This window comes from Protopterus annectens, chromosome 17.part0 (genome assembly GCF_019279795.1).
Source record: "Protopterus annectens isolate FY-2018-M chromosome 17.part0, PAN1.0, whole genome shotgun sequence".
Taxonomy (NCBI): Eukaryota; Metazoa; Chordata; order Ceratodontiformes; family Protopteridae; genus Protopterus; species Protopterus annectens.
In genome coordinates, this window is record NC_056751.1 from 664,721,654 (window position 1) to 664,745,389 (window position 23,736).

At 36.9% G+C, this 23,736-nt stretch overlaps 1 protein-coding gene across 1 annotated transcript in view; it reads right to left on the reverse strand.

The window, feature by feature from the left end:
- Positions 1-23,736, reverse strand: part of KIAA1549L (KIAA1549 like) — a 1,927,305-nt gene that overhangs the window by 914,567 nt on the left and 989,002 nt on the right. Inside the window, exon 7 of the mRNA XM_044059234.1 lies at positions 7,207-7,375. Within this exon, the coding sequence (XP_043915169.1) occupies positions 7,207-7,375 (169 nt within the window). The remainder of the gene's footprint in view (positions 1-7,206; positions 7,376-23,736) is intronic.

The window sequence follows — 23,736 nt, forward strand, 5'->3', positions numbered from 1 at the left end:
CCACTTGCCCAACATGCCCTTTTCTCCACTGTAGTGTGCTCTTGGAGTTGGTATATACAGTTAGGGATGGGGGGCACAGCCCCCCACACTGGGGGGTGTGAGGGGCATAGGCCCCCACCTAGGTGGGTTTTACTTACCTTGGTTCATATTTTGTGCAAGGCAGGGCAAGTGTTTACTTACCTTGAGAAAACTTCAGAGTTTGGTATTTCTGTTTTTGATATTTTCTTTTCGGGACTATGATGTTTGGTTAACTGGAACTCGATATTTCAAAGTAGCCCCTTCTCCTCTGTTGTGCGATCTTGGAGTTGGCATATATAGTTAGCAGAGGGTGGAAGGGTGCAGTCCATCACATGAGGGGTGCAGGGGGGGCTTGCCCCCTGCATTAAAAATGCATTCAGTGTGTTTGGTATTTTTTGAATTTTCAGTCTTTTGAGATTCAATCTTTTGTTTTTTCAGTCTTCTCAAGTAGACCCATACACTGTATGTATGTATGTATATATATATATATATATATATATATATATATATATATATAAAATAAAGAATTGTGTAAGAGGAAATGAACAAATATCAACGTGATGTTAATGACTTTAAAATGGCAACAGTTTACTATTGGAAGAAACAACAGCGGGGGGTAAGGTTCTTGGAAGACAAAAATGTCCCCAGGCCCAAAAGAAAAAGAGTTAATTCTATTCTCAGGCGACAGGATACTTTATCTAGTGCATCAGAGTTTTCCTCCAGTGTTTCCAGTACTGATACTGAACCTGAAGCAAGTGAATTGCCTGGTGTTTCTTCTCCAGCCTCGAAGAGACACAAAATCCCTTTAGGAGGGCAGGTCATAAGCACCGTAGAAAAATCTATACAGAAGATGTTTCAGGACAGCCTGCACCAATAATAGACACTATTTTGAATAATGGTGTTAATGAAGTTAACGATGTTAACAACTTAGTCATTAACCTAGCAAAATACACTTTTTCATTTAGTGAACTTAGTGTGTTAAATAAAGGTCTGGGTTTTGTGCCATCTTTCTATGTGTCTCAATATGATACTATAAATGATGTAAAAACCTTTTGTAGAAATCTTAATTTAAAGTATTTTTTTGCACATAAAGAAGAGGCTTCGCATAGAAGTGCCCCAAGGGGTTTTCAGTTTAAAAAATCTGAATTTATGCCTCCCTACCACAGTACAATAAAAACCTTTGAACAGTTGGTTCTAAAAGATTTGCATGTTAATCAGTCAAGTATTTTTTGTTCTGGTTTTGACAATTTGACGTCTTTGGAAAAAGAAGCTGTTAAATCTTTAGCAAACAATGAACATATAGTGATAGCGGGAGCTGGTAAAGGAATGGCAGTTGTGATATGGGAGAAGGAATGGTATCTACAGGAGGCACATCGGCAGTTGTCTGACACTGAATTTTATTTAGCAAAGAGTAATGATTCTACATCAGAATATAAGTCGGAAGTTGACAAGTTTTTACAACAAGCTAAAGATCAAGGTATTATCACATCCTCCTTGATGGTGCAGTTACAGGTTGAAAATCCAACATCACAATATTTTTATATGGTCCCCAAGATTCATAAAACACTTTACAATCCACCTGGACGTCACCCATAGTGGCAGGCAGAGGTTCGTTACTTGAACCTTTGTCTGAGTACTTAGAATATAAGTTAAAAAAGCTTCTTCCACTGGTTACAGCCAGGATTCAAGATACAAAGCAGTTTTTGTCCTTAATGGACAATTTGCAAATATCGACTAAGGACTACTTGGGGACCTTAGATGTTCAATCACTGTATACTAGTATTCCACATGAAGGGGGATTAGGGCTGTAGATTTTTGGATGATACAATCCGGTTTATTTAGTATACAGGAAAGATAATTTTTGATCAAGTTACTAAAATTGGTGTTAGAACGTAATGCCTTCTTGTTTCACAATCAATGGTATCTAGAGGTAAAAGGAACAGCAATGGGGGCTACTTTTGCCCCTACCTATGCAGACTTGTTTATGGGATATCTAGAAGTTCAATATATATATATATATATATATATATACTGCCCCTATATGATTTAGAAATGATCTCATTATGTGGCATAGATACCTGGATGATTGTTGGGTTGTATGGGGGGGTGACAATGCTGGCTGGTGGGAATTTATAGATTTTCTTAACAAAAATGAATATGGCATTAAATTTACTGAGGGTATCAATATCCAGGAAGTTGAATATTTGGACATTAAGGTGAGAAAATCGTCTGAGGGTTTTCTGATTACTGATTTGTATAGAAAATCATTCTCCAAGAATGCTTTTTTACATGCCGGCAGTTGTCACCCCCGCCATACAATCCAAAATATTCCAGGGTCCCAATTTCAAAGAGTGAGAAGAATATGTTCTCAGAAAACTACCTATGAGGCACAGGCTATGGATTTGGAGATGAGGTTTATCCATAGGGGTTATAAAAAAAGTATTGTTGAAGCAGCCCATAGGGCATTAAATAATATGGACAGAACAGCATTATTGGTTGATAGAGAGCAAAATGGTAGGCCACAACAGGAAAAAGTTAGGTTTATCACTACTTATGGTACCAATACTTTCCATATAAAGGATATTTTGGCTAAATACTAGCATGTTTTGCATTCAGATTCATTTTTACTAACATAGTAGATGAACAGTGCCATTTTGGTCATAGAAAAGGTAGGACCTTGGGGCAATATTTTTCATCTTTCAAAAAAGGCAGACAGGTGAGTTCTAAATCCATGATGAGCATAGTGGGTAGTACTTATTGTGGGTCCTGTAAACACTGCAAATTGATGGCAAAAACCAAATATTTTACATCAGTGAATACGAAGAGGGTGTTTGACATTAAATACCTTATAAAATGCAGTAGCTCATGGGTCATTTATATGGCAGTTTGCCAATGCGGAGCATTCTATGTAGGACAGACTTCTTGCACACTTAAACAAAGAATTGCTCTTCATATCAGCGATATAAAATGTCAGAGACTTTGAAGTGCTTTATATAAGCATAAGATGGTTCAATACCACAGCGCATTTTGTTTTTGTAGGTATCGATATGGTCATTATGCAGGATAACAATGTTACACATAAACATAAGTTATTAACTCAAAAGGAACGTCGGTAGATTGTAAATTTGGGGACACTCTTTAAACCTGGCTTGAATGACCAGTGGTAATTATATATAGAAACCAGACTAATAGATGCATAATAGTTTATAATTAATATAGGGGTGTTCAATCTTTATTTGACCTAACACCCTAACACACTATATATATTCACAAAATATCTGAAAACATAATATATTTTTCTACCCTAAATTACATTCCAGTTAGAATATTTTGATATATTAGAGTTACATTTTACAAAATGTTTTTCTGTATAGTAAATTGAACATAGTGGGAAGGAGTGAATGTATTAGCAGGGTAGTTTTGTAGTTATGTTATGCTTTGTAAGGTTTTCTGTTTTTTATATATATGCCTATGTATTTCACAGTATTTATTGTATTAAGATTGGTAAATATTATATAATAATATAGTAATATTATTATTTGGGCATAATATTGGGGGATGTACATGTTTTTAATAATATTATCACTTGGTTTTGTTTCAATTTGCAACTCCAGGGTAAAAGTGTTGAATAGGGTTACAAGTGTGTTTGTATCTTTAAATGTGTGCTGCTGGTGTTTGTATTTCAAGTACTTAAATCCGGGTTTCTGCCTATCTGAATTACACACTGATGGTGCTTTAGGTGAAACCGGTCACCGGTCTGTGTTGGGCAGGCCATGCCTGAATAAACTTCTTCTAACCAGTGCTGTTTATTTCATTTGTTTCTGTGGAGTGCTGGAGTTGTTTTGGGGATTTGTTATTTATTCCGTGCACCCACCAGTACGTTCGCATGCACCTATTGTCTGGGACTGGTATATATATATATATATATATATATATATATATATATATATATATTTATACATATATACATAGACCCACACACACACACACACACACACACACACACACACACATACATATATATATATATATATATATATATATATATATATATATATATATATATATATATATACACACACACACACACACACACACACACTTTCCTGTTTTGTATATAATGCATTGTCATCACACAGTTCTGTTTATGAATCACATACATGCCAGTGTCTCACCCCACAGTGGATCTAATACATGACCTTGAGGACAAAGTAGACACATTTTATGTCTCCTGCCTAAGTATACCACACAGTTTAAAACCTTTGAGTAAGATTGCAATCTTCTCTACATGTGTAAAGCCTCCAGCTGTACAGATGTACACGCTGGATGCACACCTCTCAACTGTCCAGATTCTTGCAGAATGTCCAGGTTTTGCCTCATATTTTTCTTCTCTTCCTTGTAACATTTGTGATTTTTTGGCAAATCACTGAGATGATCTCAGGATTGAAGTCACTATATAATGACATACATTTGTATTTCAGACTTCATATCCATCAGAAAAATGCATGCTAAAGCAAATCCTGTTATTCTAAAAACTTTTTATTGAAAATGTGTCCCTATTTTTGGGCCTTTGTCCCCCCACTCTGTCAGGTTTTGTCCAGATTTTTTGCACTAATGGCTTGAGAGGTATGTGGATGGGTCAGAATAGAAGATTCCGATTCAGTAAACACCTCAACATATACATAAACTCAAAACATAACACACGCACACACATACACAAATACACACGTACACATGCACACACATACACAAATGCACACAAGTACATATGTACACATGCACAGACACACACACACAGACTCACACGAACATGTACATACACTAACACACACATGTGCACACACACATGCATGCACGCACATACTAAAACGCGCACCTGTATATATACACATGTACACACACGCAAGAGCACGCACGCACACACACACACACACACACACACACAAGCAAGCACTCACACGCATGCACATAAATTCACATACACAGAGAGAAATATACAAACAAGAGTTTTTATTGCAACAATATGCTACTTAATTCTGCAGATAAGGGAATTCGTGTAGTTGGTATTATTGGTGGAATTAATGCAATTAATATTATTAGTAGAATTAGTGTAGTTGGTTTCATTGGTGGAATTAATGTAGTTAGTATTATTGGTGCAATTAAAGTAGTTAGTATTATTGGCAAAATTAGTGTAGGTGGCATTACTGGTGGAATTAATGTAGTTAGTATTATTGGTGAAATTAGTGTAGCTGGTATTATTGGCGGAATTGCTGTAATCAGTATGATTGGTGGAATTAGTGAAGTTAGTATTATTGGTGGGATTAGTCTAGTTAGTATTATTAATGGAATTAATGTAGTTGGTATTATTGGTCAAATTAGTATAGTTGGCATTATTGGTGGGAGTACTCTAGTTAGTGTCACTGATGTAATTAATGTACTTGGTATTATTGGTGGAATTAGTGTAGCTCGTATTATTGGTGTGATTAGTTTAGCTAGTATTATTGATGGAATTAGTGGATTAGTATCATTGTTGGAATTAGTGCATTTAGAATTACTGTTAGAATTAGCACAGTTTGGTATTATTGTTGTAATTAGTGTCGTTGGTAGTATTGGTGGAATTAGCATAGAAGTATTATTAGTAGAATTAGTATAGTTGGTGTTTTTTGGAATTCAGTGAGTTAGATGAACTACCACATCTTCAATTACCTTCCAAAGAGTTTAGGGTAGATCATAAGAATAGTTTGTTTATATGTGATATGCATACTTTTTGCTGTATTTTGTAATTATCCTGCAGAAACTGCTGAGAAAGAAGATTTGAAAGATATTCCTTTTATAAACTTCCTGTGACTCCAGGGCCTGTTTCAATCTTTTGCCTGTGCTTTAATGGAAGGGGTGATGCAAAGACATCTCTTAGCCCTTTATACGAATAGTTTGTTTTGTACAGCAGTGAGTATGACTAGGAATGCATCTAGCGTAATACGGGGTTGTCTTCCTTCTATATATGTTCCAACCCAGTGTTATCCAGTTTAGTTAAAAAGGTGGTGTCCATTCTTTCTGGTATGCATCTTCCAGCTACAAGGGCAGGTTTAGCCTTGGTTGCTTAAAATGACCAGGTAATTGCAATTGACTATAACTTACATGTGACCACTGTGCATCTCCTATTGTAATACAAGTATAATGTAGTGCTCTCAGTTTACCAGTCCTAAGAAAAAGACTGAGGTAATGCTAGCTAGGCACAATTCTTCTACTGTGCAATATGTTTCACAGAACAGTTTTCACTCGACAAAAAAGTGCTTAACCCGTGTTATACCAAGGACATAAAAAAGTAAAGCCCTATGCATCAGCTTTTAATACTCAGCAGTGAAAGCAAGTAATCTATTAAATAATTTAGTTAGAGTTAAAACAGTACAACTGAGAAACAAAATTCTACCCCTATAGCATAAATGGTAGACAATGACTATAACAAGACTTTGATAAAACCATTACAGTGTCACAGCAACATTTGTGCAACAAAAGCTTCAACAGAACAAAATACGCTTGCTTAAACCATGCACATGTAGCAGAAAATATCTGTGAATGTAGATGGTTTCTGAACCGTCTAAATTCTCTTTTTGGTATTTGTTCATCTTAAAGATGAACATAATAAGCCATGCAGTTAAAGACACTAATATTGCTGTCATAACAGTGTTTGGCAAATATGTGATTATACGTTGTATACAAGATCTCCCTTGGATATTCTAAAATTCATACTTCAAAAGAATTAGCAAACTGATTACAAAACATGTTGTACCATAATTAAAACCATACGTGTTCCATGCTTCATTGAGGAAAAATATTTCAAAAGTGTGTTTTACTATCAGTGTAGAAAATAAGTCTGACCACCACACTCATATATCTAATAATGCCCACAACTGTAGCTAAGGTTTAATACTGATATGGCAGCTCAGAATAAAATTGACCAAGACTCTGAAAATGACTTCTACATCTGGCAGGCAGTGACATAATGTCATTTGCACCTACATGAATAAAAAATAGATCATTCTGTATGGCATTCAGTAATAATTTAACATGGCACCTTGAATTTCCTTCATTTGTCTATTAAAACGAATGCACTGCAATTAACTTAATATCTTTAACTTAATGCGTGATTCTGTAGAAAGGCATCAAAATACAGAGTAGCACACTTACGTTCCGCGATGATAAGTGGGGGGTAGGAAAGGTAGAAACCCACTAGCTCTGCTGAAAGTTTGTTAAGGAGATTGCTTGACATGGTACCATTTACGAGAGCACTTTGATTCTTTACAAAATACACCAAGGTCACAGCTTGTTGGTCTGCCATTCGATACGCATTCAAAATCTGGTTTGGATAAACATAACCAAATATTACACCCAAGCATATACTATAATAATTACATTTCTACTTTTAATACTGTCACTTTTTAATAAAATGTTTAATCCATTTAAGACGAATAAAAGCATTCAGTTACAAATTACAAAATCAGCAAATTACTTTCCTTACAAGCTAACCTAGACATGTAGTGGTCAGTTGCCTGGCCACACCACTAAGGACTTGGATTTGAATAGTGGATCAGTACTGTTGAGGTGAGGAATCTTAAATAGTAAGTATAGTGTGAGGCTATGTGATATATTCAGTTTTCTCAAGGAAAGGGATTCTACAATCCCAGTGATTAGGTACTCTTAATAACTACAGGGGACTTCAGGGCAGATGGCTTGATTAGGCAGACTCCTGGGGTTCACATGGGGAGAACACACAGAATCATATTCTTGATTACAGGTGGGGCCACATTACTCTCTCAAGTGAGAGTTTGACATTAGCATATAAGGCATTATAATAAGAATATAATTTCAACAGTGAAGTGATGGTTGAGAAAGCTAATGCCCCGTCACCTGAAGGATCAAATTAGCAGTTAACAGACCTTGTTCAGGTGATATCAGGGAGGAAACAAAATCCATAAAAAAATGAAGATCCCTAAATCAGTACAAATGCAGAAGTTGGAAAAATGAAAACTCTAGAGGCATGGCCTAGCTTGTTAAAAACAATACAAAAGTGTATGATTCGCCATCTTTCTTCTCCCCACAACTCACATGCACCCCTTCACACACTTTCTGGGATTCACAGACATATTGTGCATAGTTAAGCACTAATTAATGAATGTAATAGCCAAGCACAGGAAACGGGGAATTCTAAGACAATGCCAAATGCATGACTGATTAGCTATCCATCTATGCAGCAACCTCTTCATATATTAGCTCTGCAGAGGAGCATATCACTTGCCTATGAATCCCTGTATCAGATTTTTGATGTTGTCCTCATATACTCCCCAGATGACTACTGTATTACTAAATCAAGATGCATTTTGTCCTGTTTTGGCTGAATAATGAAGAGTAGTATTTAACTGCCATTAAAGTGCATTGTATAAATATTTCAGCAAAAAAACATTTTAATTATTAGTCTTATTTAATGCATTTGTTTTCCTAGGTAATTATAATTTTATTCCAAGTTTAGTTATGAACCAGTGTAAACTGTTGAATGCTTACAACACTGTCCACCTAAGCTGTTTTTTTTTAATTATATAAATGCCTATGTATTTAAAATACTTTCTTTTAAAAGATTATTTCCATGCTGGTTATATATCAGGATTAAAAGACTGTCCCTATGTATCCAAGACACACAATGTGAAAATTTTCTAGTATAAACCTATAAAAATAATTCATGATAACCAAATGGCATTTTCAAGGTAATATTGCAGCTGCGGAATCTAACAATCTGTAGTACTACAGTGGATTAAAACAAGTAAAGGGGAAAATGCTAGATGTTATACTGTGTTAGGCAATTATATGCTAAAGCCATGAAGCTGACTGGAAATGGGAATCACTGTAGCTGTACGTGTAGTAATTCAGCAATGAGTTTACTACCGCTGCTGAAATATAAAACAGCCTAATCAGCAATGAGTTTACTACCGCTGCTGAAATACAAAGCAGACTAATCAGCAACGAGTTTACTACTGCTGCTGAAATACAAAGCAGACTAATCAGCAATGAGTTTACTACCGCTGCTGAAATACAAAGCAGACTAATCAGCAATGAGTTTACTACCGCTGCTGAAATACAAAACAGCCTAATCAGCAATGAGTTTACTACCGCTGCTGAAACACAAAGCAGACTAATCAGCAATGACTTTACTACCACTGCTAAAATACAAAGCAGACTAATCAGCAACGAGTTTACTACCGCTGCTGAAATACAAAACAGCCTGATGAGTTTACTACCACTGCTGAAATATAAAACAGCCTGATCAGCAATGAGTTTACTACCGCTGTTGAAATACAAAACAGCCTGATCAGCAATGAGTTTACTACCGCTGCTGAAATACAAAGCAGACTAATCAGCAATGAGTTTACTACCACTGCTGAAATACAAAGCAGACTAATCAGCAATGAGTTAACTACCACTGCTGAAATACAAAACAGACTGACTACTGAAAGGGGAAAAAGTATGACAGCTGCTGATAATTATTAAACATTAGTAGAACAGTTTATTCTTTAAATACATACGTGTAATTCCACCCTGAAAATTACCTTGTTTGACCCCACCAATAAAATACATAATTTTCACAAGTACAATAATCCCAACTTTAAAAAGTAGTGTCACATTCCTTCTTTCAGAAACTGCACTAAAGCAATGTAGTCACTTACCAAGACTTACACATGTACAATACATCACAAAGTTGTCCCCAAACACTCTTGTCAACAACAAAAAGAAAAAATGGAAAACGAAGGCTGAACACGCAATGACATTATTTACAAAAAAGGATATACATTTCCTTTTTTCTCTTTTAAATAATACCATTGTACAGTTTAACATAACATTACGTATTTTAACACTAATTATCATATATAACAGATGTTTATCAAATATATATTGCACAACTAAAGCACAAGTAAAATGCATATAAAGTCATAAGACTCACTGAAGCTTAATACAATGAGCACAGCACACCCATAAAACTAATAACTGCATCACATAATGGCATTTTTTAAAAGGCAAGATGTTTCTTAAATTAATATCATTGTGTAATAGCACTATTCTCTATTTCTGGCTATGAGCAATAGTGGTTTACCCATAGCTAGCTTTCCAAGCTTCACCCTCATGACCACATCACAACAATGAAGCATAAAACCCACAAATACCTGCACCCAAACACTATGTAATGCTTAACTAAAACACTACTTACAGACAAATGTCTACTTATAAAGTTCCGGCTGCATTTCTAACTATTCAGCAAAGAATTTTCACTATTTTTGGAAAAACAAAACAAAAGAGCAAACTCGGTCTAAGTTCAGACTGAGAGGAATGTGGCTGTAATTATATTTACTAGCAGAAACTTCTTACAGAGGAGTAAATAACATTCTCAACTGGTGTCTCAGCAATGTTTACGGGAAGGGCATATATATGAATTAATCGAGATAAGGGGTAATTTCATAAAAAGAGATCATAGAAATGAAGCATTTTATCTACCTCTCCATAAAGGCCATCCTCACTGGGTTACACCGGTTCCAGTAAGTAGAGTGCGTGAAGATGCAATGCTGATATGCTAGCCTCCTATGTAAATTATTTGCTTCTTTGTCATATGGACAGGTATACACATTACGCTCTGATTTATAAATCAGATTTAAATTTGTTTTTGCAGTTGCACTAATAGATTTAATTCAGTTTTTAGACATTAGTAAAATCTAGTCCATCAAAATAATTGTAAAATGTCTAGTTCTACATTGTATGTTCTGTAATCCATTGTCAGTGTCCTTGCTGTGCTCTAAAACTTGATAATTATTGTCCACCCCTTAAGTTAATTAAACTTCAGTCAATCTGACACCTGATTTGCAGATGCTTATTTATTAAAAATACTAGTAAACATCCCTAGCAAAAAGAGGTTAGAAAAAGACTTTCATAGTGTGGGACAGGTGCGCTACAAGCCAAGGATGGGAGGAAGGGAATGGTGGGTTAGATGCTCTGGCTGGAACATGGCACCTTTAGTATTCCCAGCCTCTCCTGTGGCCCTTCCAGCACCCATTCTACTAGCTGAAAGCTGGTCATCTGGGCAACATGTGGGCTTTATCTCACCGTCAATTATGTGGGTGGAAGGATGAGAACTGTAAGAAGAAGAAACTGATAGATAAGGCAGTATGTCTGTTAAAGTTGAGAATTAGCTCAGGTGGGGTCTGAAGTAACCATATGAATAGGCAAGTAAGGTTATAATAGGACTTTGACAAACAAGGTAATGAAGAATGAGCTGGAAGGACCTTTCTGGCAGGAGGATGAAGAGTGACAGCAGGTGAGATTTACACTCCATTGTGATGTAAGCAGGACAGGAAGGTGCCAGTGGATACATGGACGATGACAATAGTAACAGTAAAGAAACCTGGAAAAAGAGATTAAGCAGTAGCATGAGAATGCCGATGGTGCAGGTAGCGCAATATGTCATATGACTGGATGTCGGGTGTCACATCACCAACCTGCATTAAAATGCATATATTCAGGTGGGAGGAAGTTTATGCAGAATAACTTAACTGATAAAGCCCTGCACTGAGTCAGGGTGAAAGCGCTTGTGTATGAACTGTTGCAATAAAATTATTTATTTGTAGCTGACTTCAGTGTGCCTGGACCATTCATTTATTTTTTAGTGACTTTTTACGGTCTGCATCTATTTATGTTTTAACTGATAAGATTCTCATTAAAGAGTTAGTGGTATAATTTGTAAACTACAAGATATGTGTTTAAGCAAATGTTATGAAACATATTCAGAGTGTATCACTGTATTCACTGAATATTGAATTATATTTATAATTATTCAGTTTGTTATTGTGGAACCCACACAAAGGTATGAAAATAGTATGTGGTGTTAAACTAATGGCAGTAATTATCAGGAAAGTTCACCTCTCAGAATTGTCATAATTTGTGACAGGTCATATTGTGTGCAGTTTGAATACAAAGTAATCACTGTACAGCATTGCCAGAACAAATATCCATTAGCAGGATCATTTTAGTTTATTCAAGTAGTACCATGATTTTTTAGGCAAGTAACATCTTTATTTCATTATCACTTAAGACATGTATATGTATGTATGTGTGTGTGTGTGTGTGTGTGTGTGTGTGTGTGTGTAGGTTCATAGATTAGTACTAAGCTAACTGCCCTTGTGAGCCATTTTAAGCCTAGTTAATTCTCCCTTATGAGACTCAAACCCTGCACCTTGTGTTTGTAAGGCAAACACCTTAACCATTATGCTACCCTCCCAACCCTGTATGTATATATATATATATATATATATATATATATATATATATATATATATATATAGATATATATATATATAGATATAGATATATATATATATGTGTGTGTATAAACAAACCATATTGACATATTATCAGTTGCAAACATTATACATCACATATAATATTCTATATAGTAATTGTCAATGAAACATTGCACAGCTAATTCAATTCCTGCTTTCCCTTAAACCTCATTCCCCCACCAAAACAATATTCTGCATGGATTGTGATTGTTCCCACAATTCCCATTTTTTTCTATGTAAGTTGCTCCTAGCCTTTTCTAAAGATCGCTCTTCCACTTGTTTTATCTCTGGTACTATATTCACTACTTTTAATATGGGTGGTTTAGACTTTGATTTCATTCTCTAGTAATTGCTTTTTTGGCAGCCATCAGAATTAAACAACTTTATTATGTCTAGGCAATTCTGATTCTGTATCACAGCTCAAAAAAATATTTTTCTTAGTTACACAAATTAGCTCACTCAGCATTTCGGGTGCACCAGAATTCAGGGAATGTTTAAAAGTCTTCCAACTCATTACATTCTCCAAAATATGTTCCCAATTAACCTCTTTCTTCCCCATCACATCACTAACATTTATTTGGAGTCTACCTGAGGTATAAAAATACCTATGCAAATTCTTCCAAGCAAAGATCCTAAATCTTCAAGACTTTGTTGCATATTCGGAAGTCATGCATATATCTTCCCACTCTTTCTTTGTTAATTGCTTATCCAGTCTTTCTTCCCAGTCCCTTGTAACCTCATTTGATTGATTCTTACTGGCATATTAAGTTGAATCTCTAGCCACAGTACCACTGCAACACATTAGAGACCATTAAATGTGGCTCAGTCGACTCACCAAATACATTGCAGAGATTCAAGAAACATAAAAAAATTACATTTACTGGGCCTACATCCTCTAATATAGAAGGAAAGTATACTTACTTATATATGCAGTCTTATAATCCATTTATATTGAGCGATATCTAGCTTATTAATCATGTTATCATACATGATTAATAAGCTAGATATCGCTGAATATAAATGGATTATAAGACTGCATGCAGATAAGAAACCGTGTTTAAACAGTATGATTACTGTTAAACCAAAACTAGAATTTAGACAAAAACAATATCATTGAATATTAGGAGATATAACTGGATATGTTAGATATTCTGTTATGAAGTTGTCATACATTTGTATAATATATACTTGCTCTAATACATGCATATCTTAATGAATGCATGTGTTTTTAAATGTTAATTAACTAGGTTTTTAGTTATGTTTTTATAGGATGGCTGTGTCAGATGGTTTAGATTACTTTGTGTGTATATATATATATATATATATATATATATATATATATATATATATTTAAATTCAAATGCTGTTTTGATTAACACTGAAGAAGGGACATTCCTGAAAGCTTTGTTGTTTTATTAAAGTGAGTTTTTCTTATTCTATTTGCTTCCTTGGATGCTTCTGGTTCTGAAATAGAAAGGACTTAGAACTATGGTTGAGATTTGTTTTCACTTGATGTGGATAATCTCCAAGAGGGTCTCACTCAGACAAATGACTGGTGCCAGACACATGGCCTCAAGCTGAATACTAAGAACTGCATCATCATCCCCTTTGGGAAGAGTGACGTCCCCACAAATTATCACATAAATAACAATGTCCTAAGCACACAATCAGTTGTGAAGGACTTGGGCACCCCGGTTGATAGCAACCCGACTTTTGGCCACCATGTTGCTCCCGTTGTACAGAAAGCCTTCTACAGGGCCCACCTCATAAGTAAGGGTATCTCATCGAGGGACAAGGAGGTCATAACATCCCTGTATTCTTCCCTTATAAGGCTCATTATTGAGTACAATGGACCTTTCAGCATGTACCTCACAAAGTACATGCAGCAGCTGGAGAGACCACAGACATCCCTCACCAGCAGAATCCAGGGCTTCAAACATCTACCATACACAGATAGGCTAAAAGCCCTATCCCTCTACTCAGTTTCATACAGACTCCTCAGAGGTGACCTCTGTCTGGCATACAAGGCAATCATGGACCCCATCTTGATGAGACTGCTGCATATCTGCAAGTCAAGCACGTGTGGCCTCAACCGGGTCTGTGACATCAACAAGACTTGTTGGTGGGACAGATTTGTGCCCCAGAGACTCCCCCATCTATGGAATAGACTCCATCTCCACATCAAGCAGAGGACCTCTTTACCTCTTTTTAAGCACAACCTAGATAACTGGATGGGAAACAGAAAATATACCCCTGGGATTCCACCTATGTCCCTGCTGGACAGGGGCATCTGGTGCTGATTTATCTAAACATGGGCTAAACTCTTGGCAAGGCTTATAAGGGCCTCAGGGCCAATAGCCTAGTAACCACCTGCAACCTATGATCGTATGATATGAGATCAGTGATGAGATGTTGAGAGACTGCACTTTATCTGCAACAAAATCTATTAATGTAAGTGAAAAGTGGAGTCAGACCTAAAATTTGGAAAGGCAGTTGATATTGTTTGTACATGTGAAGTAATACAGGAAGAAAACAATGTTCATTAATCACCTTTTTAAGCAACAGCAATTAGCTCAAGCAGTACCTGACAAAGCATGAAAAACAGTTTTAAAGACAGTAACACTTGTTAAAAATGCTATACAAGCTGAGCTATGTTGCAGGTATGCTCAGAAATACAAAGTAGCCAATGTCTGCAAGAGGATAACAATGCACAAAAATATTATAAGTACAATCATTCTACAAAAGTCTGCAAAATCATTGTGCAGAGAAGAGCACTGACTCATGCTGCATGTGTGTGTGTGTGTGTGTGTGTGTGTGTGTGTGTGTGTGTGTGCATGCAGTGCACACACACACACACACACACACACACACACACACACACACACACACACACACACAGACACTCACACACACATTGATACAAGGCAAGAAAAATATCTGTGTGTTGTTTCAGCATCAAAAAGTTGCCAATGTACCAGACCTGAGCTTTACAACAGTGGAATTTGGTTCTCAGAGGTATTAGATCAAGTTTAAGCTGGATATTGTGAAATAAGTTAGTATAATTCCATCAACTCTCATGTATACTTTATTTCCCAAATATGTTGTTAAATGTGCACAATGTCTGCAGGATCATGTAGATGAAACTCTTGATTTAAAAGGTTATTGAACCACTCCTTGCCAAAACAAGGACATAACATATCTCATTGAGTTTCATGACATAACATTTGCACCACCAGGATGCTATTAGGGCATGTACTGGCACAAACTCAAACAAGTTACTCTTTTAGTTAAGGCCAAAACTATTTCATGGAGCAATATTTTGGAAAAGTTTGTGGCTCCCTATTGAAATGTCGGCACTTGAAATGCAAAGTACACAGGAGATGAGCAAACCTTGAAAATCACTTTTCTCCTTAAAACTTCTTTTTGCAAGGGGGACAAGCACTCCTATGCACTCCCACACCCCCTAATGTATATATACCAACTCTGAGATTGCCATAGTCAAAGAAACAGGAATATTCCAAGCAATATGATCTTGGACTTAATATGTGTAAGTCTGTTCTTTCAGTCATTCAATCTCCATATTTTGGGATTCGATCTAGCGGGCCCCAAAATTTAAAATGGTTACAACAGTTTGTTGAACTTTTTCAAGACACTAAAGAGTTTCCTAGAAAATGCATTAAACATATTGATTCAAAAGCAGTAACCGTTCCATCTGTAAGAATTTGTTTAACTTTACACACATACTTAGAATGCACTTAAACAGCTTGAAGCATGAATGCATAATCACAAAAGTCCAGTGACCCAAAAGACTGAGTGATAAATGTTGTGAAAAAAAACATGCCAGGCAAGGTAAAAATGCATTTAAATCCTAGGGATAAACCAATTTATTAAAAGACCACATTATTATTTTCCTACTCTTCCTGTTATGCAACATTTTCCAGTGGCTTTTAGATGATCTGCATAGTTTTTTTTATTATTTAGGCAATTGAGTTTTTTTTTTTTTTATTTTAGATGAAAGTGCTACTATCTTTCCAGTTGTGGTAAGTGTTTGGACAGGTACATACTGAAAGGGGCGTTAACATCAATAATCAGCACAGTGGGACACAGGTACAGTGCAATGATTGCATCCTTGGACCCAGACTCCATAACTCCATACTGTTAGATATGAGCTGTGCTATGAAACAGACTTCCTTACAATACTGGGTTGGGCATGTGATGATCAAAGGACAACTCATTGTTTACATTGTCTCTTGGATCCCTGACTACAAGATCATCTCATTGGGGTGTTGTCAGTGTGACAGTTACAGGGGAAGTCATGCTTATGAACATTTCTTGGCTCATAGTTTTTGGCCTTGGGTCGGGTTTATATTACATCGAACTAAAACAAGTTCGAAGATTGTTAATATCGAACCCTAAAGTCCGAAAGTTGAAAATAGCAAAGCCACAGCACATCGACTTTTTTCCAGGGAAAAAAAAATCAGTTGGCAGTTTTCGGGGCTTTGCTATTTCCTCCACTGTGGTGCGATCTCAGAGTTGGTATATTTAAGTAGGGGGGATGTGGGGGGCAAAGCCCCCCACTTTAGTTTTAAGTTTGTTATTTTTTTTTTTCTTTTGTCACGAACAGTGATTTTTTTTCCCTGGGGAAAAAAATCACTGTTCTGTGTTTTTGGTTTTGTTGGGTTTCAGACTTTAGGGTTCGATATTAAAATGATCGAACTTTTGTTAGTTCGACGTTGTGATATAGACCCCCTTGGGTCTGACACCAGCTATTTGTTTGAGAAAGGCTTTCTTGCAGAATCTTGTGAGTTAATGATGACACCAAGTTTATAGTCATCTGCATACTTGGTAGTCCATAAAACCTTAACATTCGTTTTAGCCTTCAAGAAGTTATTTCCAAAGAGGATTGGGCAAAAGGCTGAACCCTGGGGTACTGTGCTAGTGACAGGTCTCTTGGAGGATGTCAGTCACCCATCCTAATTTCTCAGGTTCTGTTTGTGAGCCAATTAGCTATTCAGTAAGCGGCATAAGGATTTACTTTTAGCTGGCAGAGTTCATCCATGACACTTCACTGTGGGATGGCATTAAATGTCTTTGTAAGGAATAGATATGTGAGGTGTTTTGATCTGCTCTCATCCATTGCATCAGTAACCTCCTCGAATAAGTCAACCAAGTTAAGTAGGATCTGCCCTTGAGGAATCTGAACTGACTTATCTCAAGAGTTTATGGGTTATCTATGTTCTTTATTTATTAATTACGTAATGATTCCTTCCATAACTTTATAAATTAGGATGGTGAGGTCAATGAGTTTATAATTACCTAGGTCCACTGACACCATACCTTTGCATTAGGGATAACTGTTGCTGTCCTTCATTCATCTAGTATAAAGCCTGTTTGGAGGCTGACAATGAATAGCATCTGTAGGGGGACTGACAAGGCCTGTTTCAGGCTAGCCCATAGGCAGCTCTTTAAGTTATACGGTGTCATAGAAGTGGCATTCAGGGCCTTGGATAGTCCATTTAACAATTATTCTTGGGAGACTTGAAGGGAGTATAGATACAGGTATGTGATCTGAGAATACAGGAGGGGAGGGGGGGTAAAGTTTAAATTTGTCTGCAAGTAGATTGGCTGTCTTCTAGGTCTGAGTTTGTGATATTGTTTATTATTATCTCTGTGTGGTGCCAGGCATTGTTTCAGAAGTTTCTAACATAGTTAAAGAAGAATTTGTGTTTATCCTTCACCTGGGTAGCTATTTTACCTAATTTCTGTCTTTGTTTGATTTTATCAGAGTCTGAAACTCCCTTTTAAGTTCAGCAAGAATCTTTTTGGTATCATACTTACACTTATTTTTACATACAATGATTTTTTTTTAATTTATCATAGTAACTGTTTTTATTCGGGTTCCACCATAGGGATATATTTTTAAATTTCGTATTGCATTTTCTTTGAAAGACAACAGCTATTTGTGTGTGCATAGAATTTGCTAGTAAAGGATTCTGCCTAAACATTGGGATTATCAAAAAAAAGCCAAGAAATAACGTTCACCACCAACTGTTTCTATCGTTGTGGACATTTATTTTCCATTTCTATCGTTGTGGACATTTATTGGGATTATCAAGTTTGAATGGGATTTTAAATTTAGGCAGGTCTTCATTCAGTTTTAGTAGATTAGTGTTAGTATAATCTCTGAATACTAAGGTAACAGAAGATGCTTCCCTTCCTGCTCAGTTTTACAGTGAATGTAACTGATTTGTAGTCCAATTAAACCAGGGTGGAAGTTAGAATTGGTGGGAGCATTGCTGTCTGTCCCATACTGGTAAGGAACAAGTCCAGGATTTTATCACCCCTGGTCGGGATGCAGATTAACTGGTCCATAAAGTTTGTATTGATAAAATCCAGAAATTTCTGGGCATACATGTTTGTGGATGCACAAGTCTTCCAATTAATGGAGGGGTAATTGAAGTCACCTAAGAAAATGGTGTTTGGCTTAATGTATACAGACTCTGCACTTTTTAAGTAGGAGGTAGGGGTTCAGGAGGACATAGAGAGGGTCCTTTAGTTAGCTAAGATATGATAAGAAGCTTTAGTGATAGTAAATTTAGCATGTATTAGTTCCAAGTCATAATCTTGTCTAATGATTGTGGAGGTGATTTTTTTTAATAATATGGACACACCACCACCATTAATGTCTTCACCTACTGCAGTGGGCCACAACTAGTGTGGTACACATTGAAATCCTGCACTGAAGTGCTTGCATTAGTCTTGAACCAGGTCTCCATGATGATGCCTATATCAATGTTTTCCAGGGTAAGGAATGCTTGTTGAGAGTGGAGTTTTTTTGTTAAGACTCCTACGATTGAGCAGCAGTAACTTTATGTTATCCAGCTTCTGTTTTACTATGTTGTAAACTTTAGCAGATTGACTCTACGTAAAAAAGCACTATGGAGGTGGACAAGGATTTAGCTAATATAGGAAAGCCTTGGGGGGAATAGGTGCAGGCTGTTTCTGGCAAAGCAGTTATATGTTTATAGGATCATCGGTTAGTCCTAGGCTAACATCCCTTGTGGTCTGTTTAAGCCTAGATACTTTCCCCATTTGGTGCTTAAATTATCCTATCCTCTCTGGTATTTAGATTCACCTTACCCGTTACAAGATCTATATTTATATATTACTCTAGTGATAATCATTGAGATTATACCATAGATATTTGGAGGGAATGCATGAATGGAGTAAAGCAATCAGAAGATAACTCTGTCCATTAATAGTACAATGTGCAGTCCTGAGGTAAATTTCCTATTTCCAACCATTGGGACAGGGATAACCTTTATTTTAAGTGGATGGGGAGTCTGCTCCAGAGCAGTGTTATCCTCTGCAAGATGCACCTGTCCCTGCAAAAATAAATAATAACGCAGAAAAGGTTTATATCCCTGAATTGACTATTTATGATCCCATTTGAATTGCTGATGTGAAAAAAGTCTATCAGTATTGGGTCAGTCGATGATTTGTAGATTAGACACAGGTCACCTCTTAGCAGTCTATAAGAGACAGAATATAATGATATAGCTTTGAGAAGCTCTATGTGGGACATGTTTAATCCTTGTATCCTTTTTTCAAGACTTTTCTGTGGGCATTCCAGTTGTTGCATGTGACTGTATATATATATATATATATATATATATATATATATATATATATATATATATATATATATATACACAAAAGAGAGAATATACTCAATGACTGACCTAATGAGGGCTGAGTAAAGGGGGGGGCAATAAAATTCCTGAACCTAAAAGCAATCTCCTTGTTATAAGTTATGCAATATAGGAGGAATTCTTTACCACACTGGATACATGTTGATTGACAATTTGGTCTCTGTCCACATAAGTTCCCAAATCCCAAGCTTATGGGTAAACTCTTATATGTGTACTGTCAGTGTGGTACTAACCCATGGTAACTGTCCTCTTAAAGGAAATGATAATGTAGTTGTTGGCATTTAGCTTTACTCCATCTCACCAGGTATTTGTTTGGGACAAGCCTTCCGTTAAGATGTGAGTCCTTTGAAAATTCAATAACTGCTCCTAGCATATAGTCATCTCCAAACTGGTAGATGTCAAATAAAGGAGGTCCCAGTGTCAAACCCTGAGGGACTCCAATGATGACTGGCCTTTTTGTGGCGGCAGCTTCCCCTGTTTTGATCTCCTGTATCATATATGTGAGTCATTTGGCAATCCAGTGGGTGATGTGGGAGTTTTTACTGATAGATTCTGTGATAACTCTTTCCATGGCTTTGCATATGAGTATGGTCAGACTTATGGTGTCTGTAATTGCCTGGGTCATGGTCCATCTTCTCTTATGCAGAGAATAACTGTTGCTGATTCACTTGGTACAAAATCTGTATGGAGGCTGAGGTTGAACAGTATTGATAGAGATGCAGCTAAATCATGTGTCATGCTATTCAAGAAGCATCCTGGGATATTGTCAAGCCCCACTGATGCAGTACTTTTTGATTTTGATAGGACTTTCAGGACTTGGTCTTGGTGTTAGCTAGGAGAGAGTGAGTTTCAGATAACTCTTGTGAGCTACGTGGGGGATGGGGAGAGACAGGAGTAAAGACTGAGCTGAATTGATTGGCCAGTAGGTTAGCTATACCTTCAGCTTTGGTGTATGCAACATTATTTTTGATTAGCTCAATGAATTGCTGTGATGTTCTTCTAAGATTACAAAAATAACTGAAAAAGGCTTTGTGATTGTCTTTTGCTTTGCTGGTTATCCTTGCCTCAAACTGTCTTTGGTAAATTTAATTAAGCACCTGATTTGCTTGTTTAATTTAATGATGAGGCCTCTGTTATTCTGGTATTAGGTTTCTTACTTTTAAAATTCTCTTTCTTTTACTGTAAAGCTTATTGATATTAAACTTTCAGTGGGGTGTTGTTTTTTTTGTTTACATCGAACTTGCTCCCAATAGGCACAGTTGCATCTCTGCAGCTGTTTATATACTGGAATAGTTTAGAGGTGTGTGTTTCTGCATATTCGTTAGAGTGAACTGAGTTAGGTGGGGATTTGAAGTCTGCCTGTCTATCACTTAGGAATAGGTAGTTTGCCTTGGAGAAATTCCTAAAGGTACCAGGGATAGAAGAGGTCCCTGGTTTCAATTTTATTTTGAAAGAAACAGATTTATTGTCAGATCTAGCAAGTGATAATGGCACTCAAGGGATGGTGCAAAATGTCCCCATATTAGGAAGGATAAGGTCTATGATGTTGTTCCCCCCTACTGGGTACTCTGATTAATTGTTCCAGGGCATTTGCATTAACAAAGTACAGAAATTTCTGTGCTTGTGCTCTAGTGGTGGTGTAGCTGTCCCATTCTATAGTTGGATATATCACCAAGGGAAATTATAACACATTTAACACTGACTGACCCTTGTAGATAAGTGTTATGGCTTTTCTGAGTCAATGAGAAAGTTCTACAGGTAGCCAATACGTGGTTAAGGGACCTATCTGATGGTGAATTGGATGTGAAGAAGCTTTAGTGCATCATGCTGTTTTACCGACCACAATATGAGTATCATCTGAATGAAGAGTGATATACTTTCACCTTTTTTCCTCCTCCTGAACAGTAGCTGGTCTAAAAGTGTGGAAGGCACCATAATCTTACACAGCCAGAGTACTCTCTGCCATTTTAAACCATGTCTCAGTTACTGCACAGACATGTACATCCTCCATGGTCAGCAGGGCTTGTAGGGAGTAAAGTTTCTCATTTAGGCTCCAAGCATTGATTAATAACACCTTCATATCCTCCTTTGCTTGTTTCATGTATAGGTTCATAGGGTTCACAGGAGGTTACTAGGCTAATGGTCCTAGAGCCTTTACAAGCCTAGCCATGTAAAAACCATTGTACCCTAATTGACCATAGTTAGAAGGTCACTGTTAGCAGAGCAATTCTATGCTCAGCACAGACTACCTCTGTTCATGAGAGACATAGTTTCCTCCCCCAGGGTGAATTTATGGTCACGCATCCAATTGTCAATGTTGCACTTAAATAAGGTCATTCAGGAGCTCTGATTCACATGAAGTGGGAGCTTATTTCAGAGGATGGTAATCTCTGAGAGATATATCTGTCCCTCCAACATGTTCTGTTAATATGAAAGGCTAAGTTGAGATCCTTGGAGACAGTGACTCATGTCCCATTTGATTTGAGGATGTGCAGCGTTTCCATGAGGGCAGAGTCAGAGACTGCTCTGTAGGCCAGCCTCAGATCACCTCTATGCAACCTGCATGATACAGAGTACAGTGTCAGGGCTTTCAGTCTTTTCATGTAAGTCATGTTTTGGAGGCCCTGGATTCTCTTGGTTAGAAACCTCTGTGGTCTCTCCAGTTGCTACAGGTGTCTGTTGACACACATACAGAAGGGAGCATTGTACTCAATCAGTGGTCTAACAAGTGTTGAGTGCAGTGGAGTTATTAACCTCCTTAGTCTTGGATGTGATGCCCTTACTTATGAGATGCGCAATGTAGAAGGCTTTTCTTACCACTACTGACACGTCGTGATCAAAGATTAGATTGCTATCAACCTGTGTTTCCCAAGTCTCACACCACTGGCTTTGAGCTTAGAGGGGTGCTATCTATATCATAATTAGCAGAGGATACTTCTTTGCCAAAAGGGATAATGAGGCATTCTTTTGTGTTTAGTTTTTGTCCATGACTTTGGCACCAATCATTTGTCAGTCAGTCCCTTCTGTAATATGTTTACATTGCTGGGGGACTCAATGATTGTACCCACTTTGCAGTCATCTACAAACTTGGTAAGCCACAAACCATCTACTTTATTTAGGATTGTCTACTATGTTCTCTGATGCTGACATATACTGCACCCCCATTGAATGACACCAAAAGCTAAGCCAATTGCTGAAGTCAATAATTTTTTGCTTATATTCTTTTATTGATAATCTTTTGTTTATATTTAGATTCATATCCCAAACGCTACCTCGTCTATGGAATAAACTTCCCATCTTTGTAAAACAAAGCCCATCCCTCACTCTCTTCAAAAAGAATTTGGATAAATGAATTGAGAACCATAAATTCACTCCCAGGGTACTGCCCATGACCCTTTTGGACACAGGCAGTCTATAAAATGACTCAGGGCTCCAACACTCAAAGAACCACTACTCTGATACTACCCAATCTCATATCTGGGGAATTAAGATATAACATTGTCATACCCTGGGTTTTATTGGCAAGGCTTGTAAAGGCTCTTGTGCTATTAGCCTAGTAAACACCTATGAACCTGTGAATCTATATTGCAGCATAATTCGTGGTGATGGTAAAATGCTGCTGTAGGCTAGGT